The sequence below is a fragment of the Gallus gallus genome, chromosome 1 (assembly GCF_016699485.2).
Source record: "Gallus gallus isolate bGalGal1 chromosome 1, bGalGal1.mat.broiler.GRCg7b, whole genome shotgun sequence".
NCBI classification, from domain to species: domain Eukaryota; kingdom Metazoa; phylum Chordata; class Aves; order Galliformes; family Phasianidae; genus Gallus; species Gallus gallus.
The window spans coordinates 13,439,281-13,461,660 of NC_052532.1; the positions used below are offsets into that span (position 1 = coordinate 13,439,281).

The window sequence follows — 22,380 nt, forward strand, 5'->3', positions numbered from 1 at the left end:
CAACTCGGCTCCTCAAAGAAGGAAGGAACTCTTTTCGTTTTCACATACATTAAACAATAAAACAATTTGTTTACATTGGGACACTTACCTGCAGCTTCCCAGTCAGAAAGGAAAAAACACACTGAGAGCAAGATTTGTTGGGACAATCAGAGCAGTCACCAAAGTGGACAAAAGGTCTCACAGTGAAATTTTGTGACCATTGACTTTTCTAAGTAGGGAGCACCCTGGCTTTTTTTCTGTGAGTGGATCAAGCTTGAAGTATTTTCTCCTTTCAATTCTATTCTAGGTATATATTTTTACCTCATATCTACCAAAATTCTGGGAGAAGTAATTAGAAAATAATTTAAGGTAAAATATAGTAATATATATATTATAATGATATTAAGTTATGTATTTTGTGGGCACTTGATAAAGTACTAAATCATGGTATGTTGACTTGGATATTTAAAAAAATTACCCCCCAAAAAATTGCTGAGAGTAATCTTTTTTTCTGAGGTTGTAAACCAGCAGAACTAAGCAGAAGTTAAAACGTTTTTCACCAGGAACTGTTAATATTTGAATATGAGTATTCTTGACTGCTTGTGCTTTATGTTGAGGCTTACAATCTGAACAACATCATGAGAGCCTTGTAAGGTTCTAACTCTTATTAAATGCAACAAGTAAAAAAAAAAAAAAAAAGGTGAATGCAAATGTGCAGTATTCTGAAAAGTTCACTGACATGACTAATAACTAAGTGAAATCATTTTCTATTGCAATGTTAGTCTTGGTGCACTTTTACCTTATTTCTCTGATGGCATGCTACGTTACAGAACACTGTCTCCTTCTTATATGTTTTGAAATATGAAGTCCTAATACAGACAGAAACTCATCAATCAGGAAGAAGTCAGTAGTTTTACTTCCAAATAAAGTCTACTCTTTGCAGGACCATGGTGCAAGTATAAGTTCCTAGTGCAAATGGGTTAAGACCATTTTGTTGTCTCCAAAATGGTTATCTTCTCTGGCTATAGGAGCCATATGTGCTCTGTATATACGTACATGAAGTTCACGCAGCCTGTCCCCGCAGGTGGAGCAATCCAAACAAAACTGAGATTGGTGGTTGGGAGATGGCTCACGTGTGACGCGACCACACTGCACATGAACTGATTTCCAAACTGGTGGTCAGACATAATTCCTACAAGAAAGACACAGGGGAGATAAACAGTAACACATGTTAATGGCTCTTTGCATGGTGCTAACAGATAGAGTAATACATCTACCATGTGTTTCATCATGGCAATATGCAATGTGAAAAGCCAAGAGCATGCCACAGACTAATTAGAATCAATGCCAACGAAAACATTGGAGCTGGCCTTTGCTTGAGCCAAGGCTGACTTTGGCTGCATGTACTTGCTGTCATTATTCTTCATGAGACCAATACCAGAGGAATTATTTGCATTTTTAAAGGAGGGAGTTGGACTGCAGCTGCTGTAAATCAGTGTTACTCCATTAACTGATTTACATACATTATCAATCTAAAAGAAAATAAAATCTGAAGGAGAAATCTCATGTTTTAATTAGCAAAAAGGAAGCTGATAGAGAAAGGTGTTATCTTTTAGTAGGCAGGCACATCTACTTGGAAAAAAGCAGATGAGCTTTTGTTTCATTAACTCTTCTGATCTGAAATAAAAGCAGCAGCCTTCAACAGCTTTACCAGTATACGCTCCTTTGAATTTTTTTTTTTAATCGGCCTTTAATATATGGATGAATGTAAATGTCTTCCATTAATCATCCTCTATGGAATTCACTCCAGTTCATCATTAGATAAAAGAACCATATATATATTTTTTAGCAAAACTAACAAAAAAAAACAAACACCCCCCTCACCAAAAACACAGCAATAATGACATCAGTCGCCATCCCCCTCAGAGCCCCTCTGTCGTTTTCTACAAATCAGTGCAAACATGGTTGTTTGTTTAACACCTCCAGGCTTAAAGTCAGGCAATCTTACTTGAATGGATTACTACACCTTTAATCCCAGCACATTAAACAATAAATGTTGAAACTATTCTTTTGAATGTGCTTATTAGAAGAAAATGCCTTTTTCCCAGTGACATCAAATACTGATCCTTCAGTTCAAAGAATAGTTACATGGGCTAAAACACTGCTAATGGTATCAGAGGAAGAGCAAATGGTAGCAGGTACCTCCATGCTCTGAAAGGTGACTGTTAGCTGTTATGTTGCTTTGAAAGTTTATGCTGGTTGAATATTAGGAACAATTTCTTCTCAGCAAGAGTGGTGAGGCACTGGCACAGGCTGCCCAGGGAGGTGGTGGAGTCACCGTCCCTGGAGGTGTTCAAGAAAAGGGTGGATGTTGCACCGAGTGACATGCTCTAGAGCAGTCACAGGCATGGATTGGTGGCTGGACTACATAATCCTAGTGGTCTTTCCAACCTTAATGATTCTGTGATTCTATGATTCTGTGATTTCTTACAGTTCTTTGCTGTAGTTTAAACAACAGATAAATAAACCTTATCTTTGCCTCTCAGAATCCCCAAGAACTGTTTTTGATGGCTGTTCTGAAATGCAAACGCAGCAGATCCTCTTAAACCCTTCCACAGTGAAGGAGTTTGCCCACAGAAGCCCTTCACTGCGTAGGCAGATGAATCCACATGAACTACTCCTCCTGTGCCTCCCCAGAGGCTGCCAAAGCAGTTGGGAGTGGCCTTGTGAGGAAATTGCTGAGTGTTTTACAGATCAAAAGCAACATCTGAAATCCCACTCGGGCTTGTGAGAGCCATAGCTCAGGTTATATATATTGTTTATCCTGGGGGCTATTAAATTCTAAACCTGCTTCAGTTTTGGGAGAGAAATGAAGCCACAGCGAGTATAAGTAATCTGTCCCAGGAATGACAGGAGCGGATGATGGCAGTGATGGTTGTATCTTTTACAAATGACCACAGCCCTCACATGCAGGCTTTTTCAATTAGTTCCCCACTGATGCATACACAAGGTATTCCGTCATTCAGGCTGTTACATAGCTCAGCTCAAATTCCCTACAAATGGAGCCATAGAATCATGGAGTCATGGAATGATTTGGGTTAGAAGAGACTTAAAAATATGAAGTTCCAAGTGCCTGTCATGGGCAGGGATAGATCTCATTGAGTTGGTATGGCCGCAGAGAAGGCTCAGGATTCTCTGGGTGGGATCCTCACATCTGGAGAGCAGCGGTAGGGAAGCCCAGGGAGATGGATTTTACTGCCTCATCCTAGTTTATTGCAAGATAGCAGGTGCATATGGACTTTGGCCATCTCTTGTCAGCCTACACTGACATTTTAAGTTTTTATTTGCCTTCTTTGACTAATTGGGGTGGTGGCATTGTCAAAGAAACCAGCTTGTCTTGTGCCCAGGAGTTTATCCAGAAAAGACATACAGAGACAGATGCGTTCAAAAATATGACCACGGTTATATATACACCCTTACAGAGTGTACGGTATTTGGTGTATGGCAAAACAACTGTTTTGCTTTGCTGAAAGATGAAATCTCTACTTTTTTCCCAAAGCTGTGGGTCTTGGGCTTCTCTCTGAAGTTCTGGCAATATCCAGTGACTTAGGAGTGTGGGACTGGTCTCCAGAACCTATATAAAGCACCAGCTCACACATAGCAGCATCCCTGGCTGCTTAATGGGAAATAGAGCCAGCTAAAGGCTTTAGTCTCTATTTGAATAACAGATACACTGAGGGGAGAAACAGGAACAGCACTTCAGTCTGAAGAAATCTCCCTTTCTCCAGAGCCAGCCAAATACAAGAGAAGACAAAGACTGCCCTACCCACATCCTGCAGCCAGGGACAGGCACACCAGCTTGGGAAATGTGACTGTTTTCCTTGGCAGCAACTTGTGAGTTAATGAATTCCCTAGGTTTCAAGGCAGTAGACTGCAAAAATGTGTCTAATACATCAAACACGTACAACATCTGTGGAGAATTTCTTTTCCCTTTGATTTACAGTTTATAAAAAGAACAACTTTGCAGTGACTAGAATAAATTCTAAACAATGAAAAGAAACTCATTCAGAATTTTTGAAGACAAAAATGTCAATGAATTGCAAAGAGAATACTCAAAATTCTGTGTTATGGTTGCATCACTATTTTGGCATTATATTTTATGAATAATTTATCATGATAATTTTTACAGTAAAAACTACCACTCTTTATCTGTTGGACCTCTACTGGGTATGTCAACTCCACTTTGGAGTTCAATGTTTTTAGAATATTTCATGAAAATGAAGTACTGATACTTCACAGAAAGACACAGAGAAGCTTAAAAAACCTTAATCTAACTGGCTGAGACTTAAAACCAAAAGATTCATGCTGAAAAGGGGAACATGAAAGCAACAAAACATAAAAATGTGAAAGATGGAGGAATGCAATTACTACCAAGAACTTATTTAAAAAGGAAAAAAAAAAAAAAAAAAAAAAGAAGAGAGAAACTGTTATTTCCTCCTCTTGCTACCAGCTTTCTTGTAGCACCTTGCTATGGAAAGCAGCACTTCCCTTCTCCATTCCCCCTCCAACCAGGCAAGATGCATCCTCGTCTGAATGCTAGACCCTAAACATATCCTGTTGGCCAGTGCAGCCATATTCATTCAAGTCTGGTGTTCAAAAAAGTAATAATCTTTTAAGGTAACATTTTAAGATCTGTCTGTATAAAACACTCTAAAGCCTTTTGGAAATAACCAAATGTTGCCAGCTCATTTAATCCCAAAATGCTCAAAAGCTGGTGACCATCACACATCCACAGGTCTGAAAAGTGCTACATGCAAAGACAGCAGTAACATCTCTTGGAGTGCCTTTTCCCTTGGTTTTTTTTTTTTTTTTTTTTTTTTTTGGTGTACATTCATCATACTGAGGTGTTCCAGACACCTGCACTTTTCAGCTACTCCATCCCCTAAAATTTCTGAGCCTTTAGGAGACCCAGTAAATTCCTTCCAGTCCCAGACATGTTTTGTACCTGTGAACAACACGGCTGGGAGAGGAAGCAGACGTGCTCAAGCCCTCTCAAGATTTAATTCAGCAGCTGTTTTTATTGCATAAATTTTCAAAAATGTGCTTAGCCCTATTCAACCCACTCTTCAGAGTCACTGAGTGAAAAAGCCTCTATGTGAAGAGGTAGATTTCAAGAGGTAGATCAAACACAAGAAATCCAGACATGGAGAAAACTTTCTGAATGGACAATATAATGTAAAGTCAGATGACAAGTCCATTGCTTCAATCTTTGCATGTGAAAAATTATTCCACTGGTTATCAGAGTCATTAGTAGAGTGTTAGTACTATTTCAGGGAAGTATTAGGCCTCTTTCATACGGTGGTATGCAGGAAGGTGAACAAGACACGACGATGTTGTTTTAGTGGCCAATAGACATCTGAGTGCAAGGACAGTTCCTCAGTTCTTGACAACTTTAACCTTGGTGTGAGCCTTCCCCAAAAGAGCAGGGAAAGAAGATAGGAACTGTTCTCTCAGTTGGACCTCTGGAAGCCAAAAGATAATCTTTTCTTCTGGCAGGGCTTGGGAAGCATCCAATGGTGCAGACAAATGCAGTAAAATTAACATTCTTTTCTGCTTCCTAAATCTGAGAAATGTGGATCTGTGATAATTCTGATTTACATGATGTAACTACATGAGGTTTCTTATTTAGAAAGCAGTTTCCTAAACCAATAATTTACACAAGTATCTCATCTGCATGTCAAAGTCCTCAGCTTTACATCCATGATAAGTCTCAATAGGATTTCCTGCACTGAACCAGATGGTAGGTAGCCAGCCATTTCTTATTTGCTGTATGAATTGAGGATGATAGTAGGAAAGAGGATTAATGTTAAATACAGGTGTAAGATGAATGACTACAATTTGATTTTGCTGCCTCTAAATTGATTATCATCTGCTACGCTTTTCCATTTTCAAAGTGGTGCATAAGGGCAACAGTAAAATGCCAAACATAAAATATTTATGAAATACCAAGAAAATAAAGCTGTAAGTGCCAAATCACCCCAGGATCTTTGGGAAAGTAATCATTCCTGACCTACAGAAAATAAAAATAATCTTCAAATGATCTTTCATAATATGAAGGAAGGAGCTGTGCCTGCAGGACAGACCTTTAGGACACCCCTGGGCAATCTGATGTAGTGGTTGGCAACCCCGCCCATGGCAGGGGGGTTGGAGCTCAATGACTTTACGGGACCCATCCTACTTCAGCCATTCCATGATTCTAAGACATCTCAGAATCAGGATCCTCCAGAACCAGCCCAGAACACGGCTCCTTCTGGAGGCCAGTGGAGAGCCCCACACCTCTCCTCATCATCTGGGAGCAAAAGAGGCTGTGCAGCAACTGAGCAGTGAGCTGTCAAACCTGAATTCACAGCAATCCAAGTGCAGGCCCTAAGGAAATTTTTAGGCTAGAATCTGTGCACTGGATGTATATGGGCTCTGAGTGCATTTCACAGCTGCTGGAGCTGCAGATTTCAAACCATGTTTCCAGAGCCAGGCACCTCCCTTTCTCCTATGTCTATTTCGCTGTTTAAAGCACCTTTCTGGTCCTTACCTGCAGAACAGACATAAAACCAAAATATGTCTTTTCCCCAAATGCTCCAGCAAGTGAAGCGATGGTTTATTTTGGTTGCTGGAAGAATATTTCAGCAGTGTCTTTAAAATATTCTGAAACCGTTTCAGGATTCTGAATTAAGTTCTAAAGCTCTGTGTAGACGAATAGGTACGAGAAAATCAAATGTATATACATGTACTTATAGTAATACATGTGTATGTTTATGAAAACCATCAGCAGTTTGCACTTAAAAGGATGACTGGGAGTAAAGAATTACCTGGAGTTGGCAACTATCCTGCTGTTTCTAAAAGATGAATACACATACACAATTAGGAGCTCATTCTGCGGTCTGTACAGAAGGCAAGCAACCTTCTGTAGGCAGCTGAACTACCCACACAAGTCCCTTCAAAGTGAGTAATGGTGCAGAGTCTGGCCCTAAGTGAGCTGTACTCACTGAGCTAAACGATGAAGTTGCCCATTGATTTTTTTTGATTGATTTAATTCTGCTTCACGGGAAAAACACATCTTGTTTGATAGCAACAGACTGCTAAAGCGCTTGGTGGCCCCTGTGATCAGTCAAGGGTCAGGGTGATTTGATAAATTATTAAAGAGTACGAGGAAAGAAAAGACCGTGAGCTGTGGTCTTCCACCAGCAATATATTACCTTCATCTTTCTTGAAGTCATGCATGTATTTAACTGTTATTATTACTGCTTCATCGTTACATAATAGATTATTTCATCCTATGCAATGCTGGGGAAAATACCATCCACAAACTAGAAGTAGAAAAAGAACAAATAGCCATATAACAACTTAATAAAGGCTGTCACTAAAATCCTTAACTCCTTTTGTGGTCAGCAGCCAAGTGGAGCCTGAATGCGGCAAACTGAACCCCTGGGGCACTGCTGTGCTGAGCAGCTGGGGACGGAAGTATTTATTTTACAAAATATTGAATGTATTTTCTTTATAGTCCTGGAAACAACAATTTTCTGCAAGTTTGCATTTGAATTACGTTCACAATTTGGGACCCAGGTCAGGACTATTTAGATGCCAGCAAGAGTAGTGCTTTATGTTCATGTTTTTTGAGTACTTCCTGAAGGGAGCACTTCAGTTGACAAGCAGGTTTGCAGGAATTAGCCTCTAAAATACAGATTTACAAAACTTGCTCTGAAAGGGAGAATATTTTTTTGCTCAATCTCTCTTTCATGTTCTACTTTTAAGCGATTGTTAATCAAAACTTTTGAGCAGCCTTTTGTTAGAAGCCACTTAAGGGTATAATTTCATCTTGGGGATTTATGAGTGCCAGTCTCATTAAACCTAACAGAGGTTACACATATGGAAATTGTGGTGCACGGGGAGGAGAATATCGCCTTTCATTTGCATAATTCCCCAAGAGGCTGAATGAGCCCCTTGTGTAGCGATGGGCTGTGAGAGGCAGGGGTGGAGGTGCAGCCTCTGGGTGGGTGTCGGTGGCACTGGAGGGCGAGAAGAGGGCAATTTACAGCTGAAGCCCAAGTGTTCCACAGAGAGCAACACGGGACTAAGCGCTCCAAGGCAAGTAGATTTAGTAACAGTAAACAGGGACCAGCAGTAGTATAAATAGAAAATGCTAATAAGCTTCTGTGTTGCTGAAGTACAGAAGAAAAAAACTCTTCTCAAAGGCTTGAGCCAAAATCTATTTTAAATGTTCACTAACAGCTCTAGTGTGTTTTATAATAGTAACTTTTGTATTTTTCTTTATAGAAGCTGTTAGGCTGATACCTTCATCCTGTGCTAGCTTTTCATACGTCTATTTTAGCAATGCATTCCAGCTCACCCTCTTGCAGGAGAGCAGCTGTCCCTGCACTGCACCTGCTCTTTTTTTAATGTTTTTGTGTTCGGTAGGTGAGTGTCTCATCCATACGGACAACTCCTGTACAACTTATCCTTCCACTCCACATACCTCAGCACACATCCCAGGAGCCAACCATTGGACTCATCACTGGATTGGGTTTGTGTCAACAATTGGTGTGACAAGGGACCACCATGCTGAACTGTCGTACATGGCTCCCACCAGGCTCATTCCCAGGGCTGTGTGACAATTCATGAAGGCAGCACTGAAGATAAACAAATTGCTCTAAAGTTGCCCTAGTAGAAATGAAACTGCAAACTGATAGAACCATCCTGATCTCCTCCTTACACAAAGCCCCACACTGACCAGACGGCCCCACTCCATAGCCAAGGTAACATCCAAAAGAACATCACTGTGTAACAAAAAAACAGCTGCACACCTCAATATCAATGTAACTGCCCAAAGTTCATTTACAGCATGCATACATTCTGGTGACATCTACAACACAGTAATCCTTCACAAAGCATTACCTTCCAGAAAAAAAATAATCTTCACAGCATAGTCCAGCTGTGCTAGGCTGAGTGCTTTCCGTTGGACAACACCCAGTCTTTGGCTGTACTGTTGATGGTGACACATCCTGGTATCCTGGTTGCTTTTCCATAGCCTAGTGTGACTAATAGGGATAATGGCTTCAAGGTCTTACCTACAAAACCTTAAGACTCTTTTTAATTTATTTTTTAACGAACTTAATAGTTGCTAGCAGCAGTTTGCCTTGTAATGCATTTCCTCCTTTTTGATCCTTTGCCTGTAGACATCTTCTGCATGTGCCCACATTACCATCACTGTCTCAGTCACCAAAGGATGCACTCAGTGTCAGTATCTTCTTTGTGCTGTCCCTAATTATACTTTCTATCTCTGTTATTGACATAAGCAGTTAACTCTGATGTTTAAAATTGATAGTTTCCTCCAAAGCAAATTATATCAGTCAAACCAATCAATAAGGATGCCTTCATAATGAACCCACAGGGACCTCCATGGAAATTGTTCTAAAGATGGAGAATTCATCATTTGCAGACATTATTTGTTGCTTTGCAGTGATGCTATTATGCAAATTGTTTTGTTCTGTTCCACAATTCCTTATCCAGGTATCTGAAAGTGAACCTGTAAATATGAATTGTGCACAGGAATCCCAAAGTGTCCCTCACCAGTGAGAGATTCTCCAGGCTCCACATCTCCATAAATGATTTTAAATGAAAAGATAGGAGATTTAGGTTAGATATTAGGAGGAAATTCATTATTCAGAGAGCAGTGAGGCCCTGGCACAGCTGCCCATAGAACTGTGGGTGCCCCATCCCTGGAGGTGCTCAGGGTTGGGTTGGATGGGGCCCTGGGCAGCCTGAGCTGGTGGGGGGCAGCCAGCCCACGGCAGGGGTTGGGGCTGGTGGGCTGGCTTCCAAACCAAGCCATTCCATGATTCTATGACTCTCTCTGGGCTTGCAGCCCAGCAAGGACTACGTGCTGCAGTTACACATCCACACAGGAAGAGCTGGCTACAAACACAAAAGAATACGGTTTTATCTTCTTACACACAAAAACCAAGAGCCACTCCAGTACACACAGTGTGAAAATACCAGCCATAGCACTTGCAGCACTCAGTGAAGAGTGAGACTTAGCAGGGAGCCGAATGAGTTGACAAATGCATTTCACTGAGTAGTTCAGCAGTGATGTGGGAGATGGTTTTGTGGGTTGCAAGAAAGAATTCAATGAAAATTACCAATCTTTGGGAGTTATTTCTTTGAAATTATGCTGAGATTCAGCACTACTGGCTTAAAGCTACCACTATCAATGCTCAGATCACATTAACCATGGATGGGAGTACAGTTGTGCCCACTGAATGCACAATCCAAAAGCATTCTGACACTAGCCAAGACCTGCTGGGTTCACCTCTATATAATGACAAATCCATTAGAGCCACAGGTTTGAGTAGCAAGCAAGGTGTCCCCTCCGTGCTGGGGATGCTTGGGAATAGAAATTGAAAACATCAGACTGTACCAGAGCACATGCATTTCCACATTCCACAGCCCACCTCCTGGCTGTGCAGTGTCATCTCAGTGCCACTAGGCCAGTGCATGGGGGGAACATCTTTTGGCTGGAGCAGAACTGTTGACACACAGCTGCTCTGTAAGGCAAGAGGTTGAAAGTCAAAGTGTTTTCCCGTTACACACTTATCACAGAATCATAGAGTCATTAAGGCTATAAAAGACCAGTGAGATCATCTAGTCCAACTATGAACCCGTCCCATCATGCCCATGTGCCACATCTCCATGTTTCTTGAACACCTCCAGGGACGGTGACTCCACCACCTCCCTGGGCAGCCTGCTCCAATGCCTCACCACTATTTCCAAGAAGAAATCTTTCCAGTTATCCAACCTGAACCTCCCCTCGCACAAATTAAAGCCATCACCTCTCATCCTGTCATTGTTACCTAGAGAAGAGGCCAACTTCCACCCTCTCCGACTTTCTTTCACCACTAGATGTATCAGTTACAGTATTCAGACTTCTGTGGTATTTTTAGCAATTAAATAAAAATCACAATCTAAGAAGTCCCAAATAGTCGTTCAGGTCCTTTATTCATCTTTAACATCTTTTTCTATGATGACTGCAGAACAAAACAGAAAACTGAAACTGGATAACTGCAAAAAAAAAAAAAAAAAAGGGAACCGTCATTGTTCCCTTTCCCTTGTGAAATGGACAATAGTTTACTTTTCCTACTGCTCTATCTTAAAACTGCTGTGATCCTACCCTTTCACACTTCACGCTGCATCTCCCCCACTAACCAACAAGGCACTGTAATGCTTGTAATGCAGAGTATTGCACTGAGCAGCTAATAATGGAAAGAGCAGCATACCCAGCAGCCTGAATTTCCATGGGGCCAGCAGGATGGTGCACATTAAGAAGAAAACTCCTCAGAATACATGCTACAAGCTAACAAATGTGAATAGCAGCCAAACCATCAGGAAAAAAAACTTAAACACAAAATTTTGTACACAAAATCAAGCAGGAATAATTACAGCCAACAAGACCAAAGGGTTAAAAAATTATTTTACTCATTCATTTCCATAGTACTACTTCTAACTTAAGTGATAAAAAAATCACTAGTGAGAACAAATCTGGTGCAATGCCCTTCAGCCAAATGGTATATATTAAGACATACATGTAACAGACAGAATACTGTACTTCCATGCTTCTATTTCTGACAACACATAACTGTCACAATTAAGAGTAGAGAGAAAATAGAGAAGAAAGTAATTCTGCATTTCATTCCTTTGCCTGGAAATTACCCCTTCTAGACAAAATACTATCAATCACAAATAGGCAAGAGCACTTGCAGCTCAGATATGAACAAAGCAAATAAAGGTTGCTAAGAACCAGGAACCCTCTTGTAAACTGTCATTCAATGTCAACAGTAATTCTGGGGAAAAAAATACTGCTGTTCTTGAAGTCTTCTCCTCAAAAGACCACTCTACTACCAAATGTTAAAGGCTAAACTTCTGCAGCCATTTCATGCTCAAGCAAGGATCTTAACATACCATGCAGGACCCAATGGTGTCCCAGCAGAGACAGCGAGAGGTGGTGGTCCTGTGCACATCCTGCGCACAAGACCTCGCTGTTTTGTGGCTCAAATATCCTTTCCACCAGCCAAAGATCATAGAATCATAGAATCACAGAATGGTTTAGGTTGGAAGGAAACTTAAAGTCCAATTCTAACTCTGTGCTGTGGGCAGGGCTGCCATTCACCAGATCAGATTGTCCAGGATCCCAACCAACTTGGATGTGAATGTCTCCAGGGATAGGGCATCCATAACTTCTCTGGGCAGCTGTGCCAGTGCCTCATTGCTCTCTGAGTAATTAATTTCCTTCTAGCATCTAACCAAAATCTTCCCTTTTTTAGTTTAAAACCATCTCTCCTTGTCCTGTTGCGAAAGTTCAGTCTCTCTCCTGTTTGTAAGCTCCTTTTAAGTACCTGAAGGCCATGGTGAGGTCTTCCCAGAGCCTTCTTTTCTCTGGGCTGAACAAGCACAACTCCCTCAACCTTTCTGCATAGGGGAGGTGCTGCAGCCCTCTGATCACCTTCATGGCCCTAAAGATCTCCCTGAAACTGTGAGTTACCTTGGTTCTGATCAGGCAGCATGCTCGTAGGTACAGCCATCACCTGGGCCTACACTTTTTGGAAGACAAGATGTATTTTAAAAGAACTTATAGAAAGAAATTTTAAACCAGTAAAACATATTCACATCTAGAGACTGGTCAGTGTTCACACTGAAGCAGCTAATGGCACACTGATGCAAAAATTGCATGCTACAGAATGAGAGTACAGAGGCTATACATCCTCCAAACCACTCCTATGGCATTGTTGGCAAGAAGAAAATTGCAGGTAGTGCTACGGGATGATGAGGACAAAACTAAGCAAGTGATCACATCAAAGAGGTCTGGATTGCATTTCAAGATCCGGGACAGAATTAGGAAAACATACGTGGGTTGTGACACGCAGGGGTCAGTTAGACTGGAGGACCCTGGGTACTCCCAACCCTGGGTACTCCCAGTGATGCAAGTCTACAATTGGACACACATATTCAAACTTAAAACGTAATTCAGTTCCATGAATGAATGCTTAGCTGCAAGCCTGCCTCTTTGAGCAAGCAAACCCAACTGGGACCATAGTGGGATAAATACTCCAAGATCTTATAGCAGTTTTAGAAAAGGTTTAACAAGTACAGTAAGTCAAAGCAACACACCAGAGAGTTGCACAAGGGAGCAGCAGTCCCATTAACATATAAGGGGAAGGATAAAAATATGAAGATCAAGGCATGGCCCTGCTTTTTGAGCTGCAAATCTGCCCTTAGCAAGAAAAATAGCCCAAAAAAGCTGCAGCCCCACAAGGAAGTTCCCATTTTTTTGTTGTTTTGCAGATAATGAAATCAACAGAAAAGTGTGAGGGAAAAGGGACAAAATTAACTCTCCATCTCAAGTTCTCAACTACATTGTTTTCCTGTTCAGGGCAGATTAATAACTCAGAAAATGAGCAGGTTTTCTAATTTCCATTCACCAGCCCTGCTATGTACAACAATTGATTTGTTTTCTTGGAAGGATTTCTAAATACTTTGCAGGTCTGATGTGATCTCAGACTGTACCATAAGCTTTCACAAATATTAACCCTTCTTCATATGTACGCGTTCTCTATTCTAACACACGGACATCCATGTGGTACACAGGGCTGATGGAAAGCATCTATGAATTTATCAACAGAATTAGAGCTTCTGGCACTGGTATATAACCAAAAGGGTGTTGTTGGTAAATAATAAGCTTGTCAAATCTGAATAGACTGGGGTGTTTTCAGCTGACATACCAACACGGGCCAAACACGCCAGACATTATGGTCTGGAAAAATGAAATGACTGCTCACAGGGCATTTCAGCACCCCTTGAATGCAGTGACCAGAGCAACTTTGAAAAAGGACACTATATGGAATAAACTGTGCTGCTTGGAAAGACTGAAACCTAATTTCATATGGGTCAACCCAAATGGAGACAAAACTGAAGTGAGCTGAAGGAAACACGGTGGCCTCCTGAGGAAGCTGCTCAGTGTCTACAAGCATGCAAAGACTGGAAGGAGCCAGGAATGCCCTCACGTCCCACAACCCAAGGCGGTGCCCTTCCAGGAGTGGCAGCTGGTTAACCATACTGAATACTTAGGAGTGGCCAGCACCAGTGAGATGCTCCAAGTCCAAGCAGGTTGCCCCATGAGCTGGCCACTCTTTCTTCTTCCATCTACACATGCATGTTGAGGGAATTTCATAGCCCTTGACGTTCCCCTTGCCAATTAGTTTTTAATTACTAATTCAAAGTAGAACAATTCTGCCAATCAGAGGTATACTGTATCTTTCCCCATGGGTTAGGATACTTTCTGGAGCAATAGGAGTATGTAATACGGCTGCTTTTCTCTCAACTGGCAGAAATATAACTTTTCTGTTTGGGTCAAATGAAAATTATCAAGAAAAAAAGTTAAAATCTCAGATTAGTACAAAACACATATCTTTTAGTTTTTTAATTTGGTAAGAAACTTGAAAATCAGAAAATCTAGGGAAGTACCAATGGTTTCATTGTCAACAACCACAGAAAAATGAATCATGTAGGTCTGTGCAGTCCAGTACAACTGGCATATTGCTTATATGCTATATTCTACAAGAACAGAGATTTCCTCTGTCATAAAGGCAGATGTAGGTTCATGCTTTTATTTGAGATCACCAAATATTAACTCTAAATGTAATGTACAGCTGTTCATAGCTCCTAATGACTTCATTTTGTAACATTTTTGAGACAGAACATTTGTGATTCGTAATTGGTTCTGTAATGAATTTGATACAATCCATGCTTGTAGCACTGTCTAGTCTTTATTTTGCAGTTTATCTTAATGAATCACCATAATTCACTTGGAAATAATTTCTAGAATTAATTTTCCATCTATCGTTCTTGTGAATATTTTGAACTACTAGCAGTGCACAACTTGAGCTGGAGGTTGTATTTGGAATCTATCAAAAGCTCAAGGGCTGCTGGTACTCTGCAGCATAGCACAGAATACAGATAGCTCTTCACAAATTATCTAAGCACAAAGTGTATTTTATAGTCACAAGGTAAGAATAACAATGGAAAGATCAAAGTCAAGTAATATTATCTTCCAACTTTTGCATGCTTTTGTTTCTCTTGTTCCTTCCTACACTGAGCTAAGCCCAGAGCTGTCAAACTGTTACCAGCCACTTCTGCTTGAACTACCTTACCACTGTGTCTGTCCAAGCTGAAATCACTCCTGTGAATAATTAGGCTCACATGGACATTTCCAAATTAGCTTTAACCTACTAAGGTCAGCTACTGATAAGAACATATAAAGTTATGAAACTCTTACAAAAGCTGAGTAAACACTGGGTTAGCTGAGTTAGCCCCTGATAACTTCCATGGGTATGATTCAGACCACTCAAAGCTAAACTTAAAATGCTTAATGAGGCAGTCCTCACACAATAGATGATTACACTCCTTTAATAAACAAAGCAGAGAGATAGCTGCCTGTGATGGGCTCCACAGAATGCTATCTTATAACTTGTGTCCCATTCAGTTACACAAAAATTCCAAGAATGCCTTGATAGAAAAATAGAAAAACAAAACACACAAAAAAATGATATATGTAGCAAAAACAGACTGTGATTCTCCTCAGCTACTCTTAAAGTACAATTAAGAAGAAAAGGAAGAAATTCTTCTTCTTGTCAGCAAGCACCTTCTTTTTGCACTCACTACCAAGAAAGACTCATGTCCATGAGCCAAAACAAATTCCCAGATCCATATATTCACAGCAGATGTGGCATTCAGACATTTTAATTTTTTTTATAACTAATTCTACGCAGTGTGGGAAAATGGAAATTTTTAGAGATGGGTAACTTGGGCAGACAGTTTCAGCACAGTCATATTGTCAGGGATAGCTAAAAAATAGAGTGGGCTGAAGTGAAGAGAGGTCATGGTAAATCACTGAGAAGCAGTGGCAGGAAAGGTAAGGTCATTTTCTTTTGGTGCTTCTCCAGGTTCTTTGAGACCGTGAAGGTAACTGATATCAGGGAAGGACAAATAAATGTCATCTGGCTGCAGGATTATCCTAAACTGAGATAGGTAAGTAACAATGGTGGGTCTACAATCACAGAAACCAGCAAAGCCATGGTTTGCCACTGGGAAGTAGTGACTCCACCAATGTCTGGTGATGGAAACTGCAGTGAACCATGATCAATAGTATGAATGAAATCAGCAGAAATCACAAAGACAGAAACGGTTTACTGTACTTTTCCTAAAAGTCTGCATCAAAACAAACCTAACAATTCATTGAAGAATGAAGCATCAAAGCTTTCTTATCCCAATCATAAAATGAAAACGATACTTTTCCCACTTTAATTTTTTCACTGACATCTTATGAAAGATGCTGTATTTGTAAAGGAAATTTGAAGATTATCTCCAGCATTCCCCACAGAAATCATGTGAAATGAAAAATTCTCTCTTGGTGAAGTGGATCATTTTAATATGATGCATTATACAGAAAAAACATGAGATCATTGAGTTGCTTGGCTCTGCTCAGGATTGTACCTGAAGTGCCTCAGAGCACCTGGACAAAAAAAAGACTAATCGTTAACTACATCCCTACAAGTTGTACATATAATCGTGCTTCTTATCAGCATAGGTCTTCTTTGGATGTCAGGGGGAAGTTCTTTAGAGAAAAAGTGGTGAGGCGCTGGCACAGGCTGCCCAGAGAGGCTGTGGGTGCCCCGTCCCTGGAGGTGTTCAAGCCCAGGTTGGATGGGGCCCTGGGCAGCCTGGTCTAGTATTAGATATGGAGGTTGGCGGCCCTAACTGTGGCAGGGGGGTTGACGATGATCTTTGGGATTCCTTCCAACCCAAGGCATTCTATGATTCTTACAGGAAAAGAAGAGTATCTTTATGCTTTTGGAATTAGATCTCTACTAGAAGATATGACAATATGATCATAATTTTCATCCTTGAATTTCTGTGTTATACCAATACAATTTTTTGTTTATAAAATATGTATTAAAATCCAGAAATCACAGAATTTCTGCAAAATATTGCAGAAATATTGCAGAAAACCTTATTTTAGACTTTTTGAAACTTCTGCCCAGCTGAGATTTCCTTGAAGAATGCTTTTCTTTGGTCCAATGACCTGAGCAGAAACAACAGAACTCCCATTTTGAGGTTTATGTTTTCTCCATAGCACTCTACTGAGTTAAGACATGGTTATGGTTTTATTTTTATCTATAAATTTTCAAAGAAAGAACATCCCATTCTTCACTCATTCCTACAGGACCACCACGAATACAGTTAAGTCACATATTGCAGTACATTCCTGGAGATCTTGTACTGACCACCAAAGGCTGACTTACAAGCTTCTATCTATTTTGTACAAGCTATTTGTTTTAATTCTCCAGAATTTGCATTTGCATTTGCATTCCTGGATTAATTTTTCACAAGGAAGATGCACTTTGATTTGTACAGTCTCATCTCTCTTGGTTCTATTCTCATCCCCCACTTCTCCTTCATTCCCTTTGCTTCAGCAAACCTTCAATTCCCAGCCATCATTATCTTCTTCCCACTCTCCTTGCTTTTGCAATTCTTTCATACCTAGAATATCCCCATATGGATCTGTTCTACAACACATACCTTTGAGCTGTTTCCTTAAGACCTCAGATTAGTTTTTGCTGAAGAACTGCAGTACAGAGCTATCTTCACCTTTCCTCTTGAGAAGAAGTAGACCCAACAAATTACCAAACAATAAATTCCGTAGCAAATCCAGGACTCATGAAATCCAGCATACATTGGTCTCTGTGTCACTGATTTCTTTAGAAAGAAAGATGTGCTCACAAAATCCTAAAGCTCCTGTACATACCTGTCAAGTACTAAAGAGACTTGGAGCTGATATGTCCAAAAATAAGTGAAAAAATTATGTTCATTGCAAAATGACATCATCAAAAGAGAATTCTTCCCTATATTGTGCGGCATTTGGCTGAAAATGAAATCTGCAGACTTCCAGTTGGTTCATGACAATTACCAATTCCCTTTATTTCATAAAAACCTATTATGTGAAGGACCTTGATGTTTTCAGTGTCATTTAAACAAAACTGGCCTATGTTATAATTAAACTTTGATCAAATTTTTAATGGGATCTCAGAGGAAAACAGTATTTGACTAAAAGAGGCATTCTTCTGCATGTATTAATCAAGTGAATTCTTGTTGAACTGCTTGAATTTCATATAATAACACTTCTCCATTGTTAATTAGCAGAGGGGAAAAATGATAGAATCTGCTGCACTGCTCTTCTATTGGAAATATCCTGAAACCTCTGTCAACACTCATTCACTTGTGTAGAGAATAATATTAAGGACACAAAAAACAAATTTGAAGAGAGGTCATGAAAAATCTCTGGCAAGTATCAGAAAATCACTTTTAGAGTTTCCTGATGCACCTTATTTAAAAACACAACACTCTTATATTCAAATTAGTCCAATATAACATCAAACATCATACATTTATGGCACTAAGAACTTGAATCAATTAGACTAGCTGTCACTTATGAATGACCATTCAGTAGCACTTTCGTGAGTGTTAGCACTTTCATGCTAGTCATTAGCATTTTCATCAGTAACGTGAAAGCAGTTACGAAATCACCAGTAGCAACATTTTCTGAGTTATATAAACATAAGTCGGGATTAATCCTGAGTCACGTTAGTGAGGTGAGATATGGCAAACAGAGCGTGACTCTTCGGTAAACCGAGACTACTTTAAAAGCAAAGCAAAACAGAAGAGAATGCAAACAAATCGAGGAATTGAGAGGTGCAAAAACACCTGTGATGGGGGTTCATATGCTTAGAATGAAGCTGAAAACTGCCACAGCCTGGTGAAAGGCTAATACACCTTATACCTTTTGCTTAGACATGAAGAAGATTCCTTACACTAAAAAACTTTGTGTTCAGTCACTATAGGTTAAAATTTATTTCTCAGAATTGAGGAGTGATTTGATTTCAGTAGATAGGTATCCTAACATAAAGAAAATGTGACTCATAAAGGATTTTTAGACATTGCCTAAGAGGTATCACAGGAACCAGCTCCTGGGAGCTCTAACAAGCCACATTAAAATTAGAAATTAGGCAACTTTTTAAGCAGGGAGTATGACTGACCACTGGAAGGAAAAAAAAAAAAAAGGATACAATGTGGTGTGGATACTCTGCCTCTTGCACTGAGTGCAAGATCATGCACTTTAGATAATGACAAAAATACATTCAGCTCTAAGATAGAAATGACCAAGGAGGTGAAAGCTCAATGCAAATCAGTCAATCACAGTCTTTCAATGAGCTGCTGATGTGAAAAAAGGCAAACTCTGCCCTAGAACGTATCCACTCAATTGTTTCCAGTAATGATGGGGAAGTATTAGTACAATACTGGTAAAACATTGCTTAGACACCGCTTCAGTTGTTGTGCGTAATTATGAATGCTTGTGTTCAAAATATTAACTTAGGCTGGAGCAGCTGCAGAGAAGGATTACATGGATGATGAGAAGAATGTAAAATATGTCATAAAAGAAGTCAGAATAAACTTGTCATGTTTAGAGAGAGGATGGCTACTGCTATATATAACAGAGTTGTAAAGAAGTTGTTTAAGCCAAAGATAGTTTTCGTATAAGAACAAAGAGTAGAAACTGGACTCGAATACATTCACCATAACTTACAATCTTCCTAATCACTACGCAAATGAAGTATTGAAACAATTTTGCAATAGGAATCTGGGTAATAAAAAGACTTCAGCCAGATTTAAGTCAAAGCTTAAATCCAGGCATTCAAACTCTGGAATTGTTGTCGTGGGGATCACAGCCAAATTGTGATATTCCCTCCTGGGGATGGTTCCTGGGCACCACAGTGCTCAGGTATTAAAACAGGACAAACATCCACAAAGTAAAGCTCAAATTCCATGGAAGATGTCACAGTGGGAGGGACTCACAGCAAAGACCATATACAAATACTTAGCATTTAGATTAAGCTGACAAAAAATTAAAAATCTAGCTATCAAACAAATGTTCTCTATTTCTATTGTACTTCACAGGAGTGGGAAGCATTGCTTCAGTCACCAAAAGGCAAGTTAGCATTTATTAATAATTTTCAATTTAAAGTTATCTGACTCATTTAAAAGATGCAGTTTCCTTTCTCGTTGCATGTGAAGTGATACAGTAGTGTTTTACCTAACAGCAGTATGCTAGCTGCATATGGTGTTTTCCTTCCAAAATCTGCTTTTAAAAAAAGGTCATTTCATTACAATGGCTTTCTGAAACACTTCAGATTTATTGTTTGTCCTGAGGGCACAAAAAATACAAAATCTGCTTATGAAGAGTCTAAGCCATTTTCCCTTGATTAGAATGATTCTTAAACTACATGCAGCTTTCTATGCTGCTATCAGTTTTTGTTTCCTTGCATGTCATGGTTGCTTTAATTAGAGCGATAGTTTCTCCCTTTCTTATTCCAAAAACTTTAACAGAATTGTATGTTGTAAAAACAACTCAAGAAATAACTGCAAGTAAGATGGACTAGGATTTACTGTGAAGAGCAAGTCCTTTTATGTCTAGAATTATTACTGCTTTTGTAAAACAAGGCACTTTTGCTCACGTGAGAACCCATAAAATCAGGCCTACAATTATTCCCCTGAAAATATCCACTTAACGACATCACATTTTTACCAGTTCAGAGTTCATGTTTTTTTTCTGGTGCAAATGCTCACTTTTAAGAGGTTCTATTTTCTGATAAATAAAGATAATGCTGTACTTTTTCCTTTATTAGTAAAGAAAGGAGGAATTTCTTGTCAATTAAAATAGGCAATGAGAATAAAAACAAAGCACAACGTCTTGTTTGTACTAGACAGTGATTCATGAAAGTAAGCGTTAGTTGAATGAAGTTTTAATACATTTTGATCTATAGGTGGGAGTTTTAAAATTACAGGCATTGTTTTCTTTGAAGCTATTTATATTTCATTTCACCTATCAATAAATACAGGATAAGCACAAAAGCATAACTGTAAATAGATTACAATAGGTAGGACTCAAGAACCTGGCCCTCTTGTCACTGATCAGTAGATGCCTCCATTGGAAATTGCAAATGAATTCAGTTTAAAATTAAATGCTTTTGGAGTCATTCACTGGAGTCTGGAATTCAGCCTCTAAATACACATGGGAAACTGTCAAATGTGAGTCAATAACTCAGTGTATGAAAAGCCACTCGTACTGGCGAGACTCTTCTGCACCAGCTTTTGAGAAAGTACTTCAGAGGGTTTGCAGTAGCACAGATTCCACAGCCAGCATAAAATCAGACAGTGTTAACAAGAACCTTTCCTCCTTTTCTTATCCCTTAGCAGTAAGACAATGTTAAATAGAATTTCATTTAATAAATTAATTTATTTATTAAATAATAAAGTTCCTCCCTGTAATTTTTAAGCTACACTTTAACCACAGCTGCACTTCAGCTGCTTCTAAGGCTGAGCTGTGAAGTGTTTTGTTACCCAAACTAGACAATGCCCTGAGTCTCAGAAGGTGAAAAACAAGGGTCCAGATCGAGACATTGCAGATGTGCTGTGCAAGTGGGGCCTGGCTCCCTGCTGGAGCTCTGCCTGGCCCAGCCTGTGGAGCCCAAGGTATGGGAAATCCATTTGCCTTTGGGAACTCCCATTCCCTGTGCTTCTCCAGCTGTACTGCAACTGCACAGCAACATTCAGTGCCATCTGAAATGTGAGGCGCATTGGGGAGAGGGCAGATATGATGCATCTACAATGATTGCTTTCCACTTAACTAAATCTATGTTGGAACTATTACCAAGATTCCTGAAATAATTTTTCATAAGTGCACAACATCAACCTCCATATTTTACTGGCAAATGAAGATGTTATAAAACTCAGTCATATGAAAAGGTAAGGAAAATAACCAGTTGTAGCACACTGTAAATATTTTACTTTAAGGACAAACAACACATTCAATTTCTTCTGGCTTGTTTGTAGATCTATGCTTTGGATATTAGCTGCAGTAATTTTGGTAGAAGGAAGTTCTCTCCTATGGGCCAGAGATACTGTGACACAAATTTATGTGTATTAAACTTTTAATATTCTCATAACCAACTCAAAGTTGATTGTAGCAGCTTTTTTTATTTTTCTTTCCTCAGCCTATTGCTGACTTCTGACAAATTTTACACATCTCTTATGAAGACAGTTAAGACCTTCAAAGGTACTTTTTCAAGGAATACCCCAGTTTGTACTTTTACTTAAACTTTAAATGCTTTATATGCTAATAAATCAAAATTATCTGTAACAAAATTATTAACATTATGGAGTCCCTCAGTCTCTATAAGCCAA

At 39.6% G+C, this 22,380-nt stretch overlaps 1 protein-coding gene across 3 annotated transcripts in view; it reads right to left on the reverse strand.

Annotated features, from left to right (window-relative positions):
* Positions 1-22,380, reverse strand: part of RELN (reelin) — a 273,059-nt gene that overhangs the window by 195,199 nt on the left and 55,480 nt on the right. For all 3 annotated transcript variants that reach the window (XM_004934740.5, NM_001305123.2, XM_040701261.2), the window contains exon 3: positions 1,036-1,171. In XM_004934740.5, the coding sequence (XP_004934797.3) occupies positions 1,036-1,171 (136 nt within the window). The remainder of the gene's footprint in view (positions 1-1,035; positions 1,172-22,380) is intronic.